The sequence below is a fragment of the Hydra vulgaris genome, chromosome 05, assembly GCF_038396675.1.
Source record: "Hydra vulgaris chromosome 05, alternate assembly HydraT2T_AEP".
NCBI lineage: Eukaryota > Metazoa > Cnidaria > Hydrozoa > Anthoathecata > Hydridae > Hydra > Hydra vulgaris.
The window spans coordinates 10,847,184-10,854,895 of record NC_088924.1 but is presented as its reverse complement, the minus strand read 5'-3'; the positions used below and the strand labels follow the sequence as shown (position 1 = coordinate 10,854,895).

The following is a 7,712-nucleotide window of genomic DNA, read 5'->3' as shown; positions in this document are numbered from 1 at the left end:
AAAGTTAAAATATGAATTTTTTAAATTAAAAAGTCGCTTGATTTACCGCTTGTCATTTTTTCGAGACTGGGTTTAGCAAGTAAAAAAATTAAGCGGCTGTAATGATAAAACTTATTGATGAGCTAAAATATAACCATTAGTCTTTAATTCTTATTTGAATTTATAAACGACATTAGGTTTCATAGCGTAGGCGTTATTTTATGCAACACGATATTAAAATTTGTTTGTAAAAATAAATTTTGTTTAAATAGGTTTACAAGTTGTAAGTGCGTACAAATGATAGCTTTAAAAGATAACATATAACAAAGTATATTGAGCTTAAAAGCAAACATCCAAATAGAAATTGAGCCTCAAATAAACAAAACAACCAGTTTAATATATTACCAAAATCTATTGAATAATGTTAGTTTTGCAATTTGATAACGGTTTACTATCTCGGCATACCTAGTTCAAAAAACTATTTTTATAAGGATTTACGTCAACATAACTTCAAAATCGAAACTCGGCGTGTTAACTTTATTTGTAAAGCTCATTTTTGAAATACAAGATGAGTAAATAAAGATTACTCTTCTCTAGAACAAATTAAAGTGTTAAAAAGTATATTTACTGTCCTTAAAAAAACACGTGATTTTTGCCTTCGGCTAGTATAAATACTGTTTCACTTTCATTTTTTAAAAAGTTGAGTTGGAAAATGAAGACAGTTTTTGCAATTTTGTTTTTGACATTCATTGCGTTCACATATGCAAAAAGTTAGTTGAAAATATATTGATTTTTTCGTTTATTACATTTATAATTTGTAAAATCTATTTAATTAATAAATTCAATTAAATCTTTTATCTAAAAATTTATTTTTATTGAAAAGTTCGTTTTCCTGTACGCTTTCAAATAAAGTTAAATATGTACATAATATAAACATTATAATAAATGCAATTACATTGTAGTCATAAACATAAATTTAACTTAGGTTATGAGGATGTCAAAGAAGAAATTAAAAATGAAGTTGAAAGAGAAATATTTGAGGATCTTGAAGAGGAAAGTGACGTGTTAGATAGTAACGTTAGAGGTAGTTTACTTTTTCTCTTTATTTTTAATTTATCCACTGCAAAGTTTGGGTAAATTTTTAAAAAAATGTATTTTTAAAATTTTTAGAGTTAAATGATGCAAAGCCATGGAGATTTCGTAGAGCTATTCGAAGTATACGATGGAGAAAAGTTGGTCCTTACGTACCAATTATTGTTAGGATGGCTGGTAAAAAGTAACGGAAACAACTAAAATAAACCTTTTTGTTATATGATATAATTCGTTTCAAATCGTTTTTTGTACTTTCTGGTCTAATTGCACTTTTTTGTTAGCGAGACACATGCTACGATAAGCTAGGCAATTATGGTGTTAAAAGTTCAATGTGTTAAGAAAGTTAGGTTATTAAAACTGATATAAAATTCTTAGATTTTACATTTACAATACGTAATAGCTTTCTTTAAACGTTTTTATATTTCCTTTAATAAATCCACGATAAAAAAAAATGATTAAATTGGTCTGAATAGTAATTTTTATAAATGATCTTCAAATTTCAAAAAAACCTCCTTAACATGGCTTATAAAGGACGCCTAAAAACGAAAGTGTTTTGCTTGCATAATCAATACGTAAAATAAAAAAAGGGTCTAACGAGTTCCAAATAATATGGTTTTTTGAACATAGTTTTGTTTCAAAAAATATTTATACAAAAAAAGAATAATTTTAAAATACAAGCTGCGGCTTGTATTTTAAAATTATTTATAATTTATAAGTTAGTAAAGCCTAACAATTATCGGGGAAACGGGGCAAAATGGTAATTAGGACAAGTTTGGTTTTCATATAACAAAACTAAAAAATAAGTGAAAAAGAAATAGTATTTAGGGAGCACCGGGGCTAGTTGTAACATGGGTAGGTTGCAACAATGCGTTTTAAAAAGTAGTTTTTATATATTATTCCTAAATTTTCTCTACATTATATAACTATAATTATAACACGTCAACTGTAAAAAAACTTACAGTAATAAATTAAAAATTTCAAAAGTTATTGATAATTTTGTTTTTTTTTTCGATATAAAATTCTAACTTTTGTTTTCGAACTTTTTTTGGGTTTCACTGTAAACCTAGAAATTTATGACCATAATAAAATAATAGTATGTTAAATAAATCTTTTTCAAACACAAAAAGATTTTTAAAAAATAAATTTATATAATGTAAATAATTATATACATTGATTAGAGTGATTATAATGCCTACACGTAAGTTGCAACAAACTGCTTGGGTTAAGTTGAATCATAAAATAAATGCAGGTTTTTTTGATTTTATGCACTTTTCTAGTTATTTTTAAAGTTATCGGCGTTTTTTTAACGTTGATTTGTTATCTCCTAATATTTCTACAAAATCTAATTGTTGAATTGAAATGTAATTAATTCTTTTGTTTCTTAAATACTTTTATTAATGAATGTTTAATTTTCAATATTTATTGCAGGGAAATTTTATTTTTACTCCGTTAATGTAATTATAAAAGTTTTGTTGCTAAAAAAAAATTGGAGATTCTGAAAATTAGTCAAAAAAAATTAGTCATTCTGAATTTAAATACTAACCAGAAGTATAAGTTTATTGGCTCCCTTCCGCGGAAATTTCTTATTGAACATAAAACGCTATAATACTCTAAAAATCTCTGTGCACAAGAGCCATCATTCTACGACTTCATGCCATTAGTTAAACTTTGCGTGACGTCCTTTATAGATGACCCCTTAACTTGTAATATTTCTTTGAACTCTGCGAGGCTTTATACTTTAAAGTTTTGTGTTGCAACATTAATTTTAATTATTTTTGTTTCACTATTGCAGAACAGCTAAGTATTATATTATATTTACCAATGCTGTTTTAGTACGTCACTAAGATCTATTTTATAACCCTGCTAAAAATTTGAAAAAGAAAAAGAAAGGAAGTTATAGGTGATAAACGCAGTTTTTTAAATTTGTTGCAACTAGCCCCGGTCTCCCCAACATCAACAATTTCATATGCATTAGTTTACTTTTCATGCTTTACATAAAATTACTCGGTTTTGTTATCTATAATGGTTGGTATCCTTCAGGTATAAATTTTTAAGCAGTATTTTATTGTTAATTTTTACTTAAGTTATTTATAATTTAAATATAAACAAATAAAATACCGTGACGCAAAAAAATAACTTCGTATTTTATTAAGCGTATATCTTTATTAGCTCAGTTATTTTGTGCGCTGCCATCAGTGTCGTTTCTGAAGGTTCATATCCACCTCTTAGCGTAATACAATTTTACAATTTTTTAATTTGCTATAAATACATACGACAACAATGTTGTCGTATGTATTTATAGCAAAAGTATATATATATAAAATATATATATATATATATATATATATATATATATATATATATATATATATATATATATATATATATATATATATATACACTTTTTTTTTTTTTTAACATCTTCGCTTCCAACAATGCTGCAAGCAGCCACTAATTAAAGTTGGAAGTTACTGAAAGGGAAAAGATAAAGATTGTAGAGCAAGATAACGATTGACAGACGACATAAAAGATTGCAAATGTTATGAATCAGGAAAGCAAGATGAAGGAAGCGAATTCCAAAGAGGAAAAAAACTAGACGAAAAAGCGTTTTTGGAGCACATAGGAACAGTCACTGAAAAAGGATGACACTTAATTGAATGACGAGTAACACGAGAATGAATTTTAGTAGATGGCACAAGAGACGCTAGCTCTTTAGAGCAGTGCCCATTATAGTATTTTTAGAAAAGAAAAAGAGAAGCAACATTACGACGATGTGATAATGGTTGGAGGTTGGCTGCAAGAGCAGGTCCAACTATGTTTACAATGCGTTTTTGCACTTTGTCTAAAAGAGAAAGGGCATCATTAGAAGATCCGCCTCAGATATGACAACAGTATTCTATACAAGGCCGGATTTGAGATTTATAGAGATAGAGAATAGAATCCGAAGTAAGAAAGTGACGAGCTCGATAAAGAGATGCAACCTTAGCAGATGTTAATTTTGCAACTGATTTGATATATGGTTTCCAAGAAAGATTGGAAGTAAGAGTTTATCCTAGAAAATGAAGAGTAGGTGACTCATCGAGTACATCACCGTTCATAAATATAGGAAGATCTAAATTATTGCGATAACGATTTGTTTAAAAAAATGAGTTTTATCTGAATTAAAGTTCACCAGCCACTGTGAGCCCCATGCTGTAGCAGAAGTGAGATCCTTTTCAAGCTAAAATGCCCCCTCCAAGCAATCAGAGGGTGTTGGTTTCTTATCACGATAAGAATAAATGGTAGTATCATCAGCAAACAACGCCACCTTAGATGTAAGAATATCTGGAAGATCGTTAATGTAAATTAAAAAGAGTATAGGAGCCTTGAGGAACCCCTGAAGTTCCAGAATAAGAAGAAGAGTGTTGTCCATCGAGGACAACTTTTATGCTACGATTGGAAAGGAAGGATTTAATGATCTTAAAGATGTTGCCGGATACACCATAAGAAGAAAGCTTATGGAGAAGACCAGCATGCCAAACTTTATCAAAAGCTTTTGAAATGGCCCGGACAACATACCTGTTATTGAAATGAACAATAATAGGTATGTTGTCCGGGCCACAAGCTGTAGAAGAGTCAAGGCAGGAAATCACTTTAGATACAGATGCTGGAGTGATATGAATGTCAAGCAATGGATCAACCTGTTTGTTGACAATATCAGGTAGAACGCAACTATTGGAATCAAGAGATGATATTGATGAAAAGTTTTTAGCAAACAATTCGGCTTTGTCTTTGGGTGAGGTGACAAAGTCTGAACCATACAAGAGAGGTGAAACTATAGATTTGCCCTTATTATTGATATTATTAAAAATTCTCCAGAAGTCACGAGAGCCTAATTTTTGAGATGAGATACGAGATTTCATGACCTGAGAATAGCGGGCTTTGGCGTTAGACAAAACCTTTTTACAATTGTTTCTAGCAGTAACAAACAGACGTCTGTTTTCTGGAGAATTGTTTTGCTGATAAATATGGAAGTAACGGTTTCGATTGGCAATCGCAGCAGCACAGTGTGAGGAAAACCATGGAGGAGAGTGAGGCTTGACCTGGAATCGTCGAGAGGGAATAAAAAATTCCATGCCAGCCTGAATCCACGAGTTATGTAAGAAGCACATTTGTCGACAGGAAGACGAAAGATTTCTACCCAAGGGCCATCACGAAGAAAATCACGGAAAGAATCCCAGTCAGCTTTACTGTAGTTGTAAGAGGTTTGAAAATAGGGGGATTCAGGTGATGAAAAAGTATGAGATATTAGTTTTAGAGAGATCAAACTGTGATCAGAAGCACCTATGGATGAATGTGGAGAAACTGAGCACTGACTAGGATCAGAAACAAGACATAAGTCGAGTAGAGAAGGTAGATGATTCGAATTGTCTGGAAAGCGAGTTAGATGTAGCAGCACTCCCTTGCGATTCAGGCTATTTGATAGTCAATGTATGTACCTTTTGTTCTCTGTAAAAGTTGCTTATGGTGACTTCTTTTTACAAAAAAAAAAACGATGTTTATTTGGACAAAAAATTAACAGGTACACAAAAATTTCCCTGATTATGCTAATTTACTTGTTATAAACATATACTAGTTTATATATTTGGGCTTACGGATAAAGAAGTATGAATATATAATGAGATCAAGACCAACTATATGGTGAAAGACTAATTCTTTGGTTTCCAGTTTATTAGAAAATGATAATTATTGAAGTTTAACTGGTAAGTTTTTCTTTCGGCCATTTCCAATAGTTTTGATGTTTTGAAAGTGATTGTATGTTATCTTTAAATTAACTCTCTTCAAAATAAAAGTAATTCTATTTAACTCTGATAAGTTTTTTTTTTTATTTCAATTCACCTCCCCAAGACTAACAAGACCACTATAGTCGAAGAGGTAACTTTAGTTGAGGTTACAACCCCTCTCTCAATTTTATAACTTCAAAAGATGAACCTTGGCAAACAAGGCCGCTGCACCAAGAAATAAGTTGAGCACAGTACCACCAGAGATGTGGTGGGGATCGAACTCGGAACTTCTTGCTTATGAGGCGAGCGTTCTACCACTACACCACTATTATTTGTCCTGTTTTAATGCTTGTTGTTTAAACTTCTTGTTCAGAGACCAGTTAAACATATAGTTGCACTAAATATTTGTATTTAGTGTAACTATATGGTTTTTTAGTATTCACATAGAGTTGTTACCAAAAACAGCTAGTTATGTAAATACTAAAAAAATATTGCGATTACATTTAGCTTGGTTTTGACATTTTGCTATTGGTATTAAAAATATGCACTATGATGATGACGTTTGTATGAACATTTACAAATATTTAATAGTAAATGTATATAGACCATATTGCCCTTAATCAATTCTACCAATACACAGCCTTAGTCTTTACTTTGCTTGTTTAATTTTAAACCTATGTTGTTGTTTTTTTGTTGTTTTTTGTGACAAACAAAAGCCTAACTTGTTCAAGGAGTTTTTGGAAAGATTCAAGTGCTTTCAGAAAATAGTCTTGTTTGCAAAGACTATTTTTTGAAGAATGGTAATGTTAAAAAATTGATATTTGAGACTCCAGCATGATCAAAATATTAATCCAGCATGATCAAAAAAAGCTACACATTTAATTTTTTACTTTATTTGTAAACCTCTATGTACTAAATATGCAAACCAAATTAACAGTATATATGCATTGGGTATGCATTGATATTGTTGAATTGGTTTGGATGGCTAGATTATTGAGGCTATGGATTATTATGGTTCAACATTCACAACATACAATGTACACAACATGAATCTGAACTCAAACACAAAGGTATTTGTTTTAAGGGTTAAACAAGAAATGTTTTTTTTTTCCATTATGTCATGATTGTGTGTTTTAAATAAATTTTGTTTATTTATTCAATTAAAAATAATATTAAAAATAAAGCAGAAAAACTCAGGTGAGCATCAAATACCAAGTTAGTCCAATTTCGGGTATTTGTGGTATTTCTATTTATTCATTCTGAATATTCTTTTAGTACGTTCTTGAAAATACTTATAATTATATTTGTAACTACATGTTTCTTCATATATTTTTCTCTTTTAGTGTCAAACAAAGAATACGCGAATTATTTGAGATGTGGTTGAAGTTCGGAAAGAAAGTAAAAATAGGGATGGCGAAAATCCCAGACATTTTAGATCCCGGTGTTTCGGGATTGAAAAAGTTGTCTCCGGGAAATCCCGTTATATCCCGAGATTGAATTGAAAAAAACGCAATTGTAGAAAGAGAAGCATAAGAAGAACTATTGTTTTAAGTACTTCTCAAATACTTAAAAGTGATTAATTTAATTATGATATAAATAAAGTACTTCATTCATTATTGAACCTAAGTAAATTAATTTATAAAACAATGCATTAAATGATAACACAGTATAAACAAAAATAATAATTAAAAGTGATATGAACATGAATAAATATACATGAGTTATATTTGATTTGAAAGTTTTTTGTTTTTACTACCCTAAAAAATCAAAGTGTCAATCAATTCATTTCTTAATTGTATTTGATTTTTTGAACATAAAAACTGAGAATGCTCTTTCAAAATCCATACGGGTTGGCCGTATAGATAATATATAACCATA

The 7,712-nt window shown here is 29.8% G+C and overlaps 1 protein-coding gene across 1 annotated transcript; it reads left to right on the top strand.

Annotated features, from left to right (window-relative positions):
• The first annotated feature begins 592 nt into the window (after positions 1-592).
• LOC136080542 (uncharacterized) lies at positions 593-1,310 on the top strand. The gene is made up of 3 exons (XM_065797344.1): positions 593-749; positions 965-1,063; positions 1,150-1,310. Exons 1-3 carry the CDS (start codon positions 692-694, stop codon positions 1,257-1,259), a joined length of 267 nt encoding a protein of 88 aa, XP_065653416.1. The 5' UTR covers positions 593-691; the 3' UTR covers positions 1,260-1,310.
• The last annotated feature ends 6,402 nt before the right edge of the window (positions 1,311-7,712 follow it).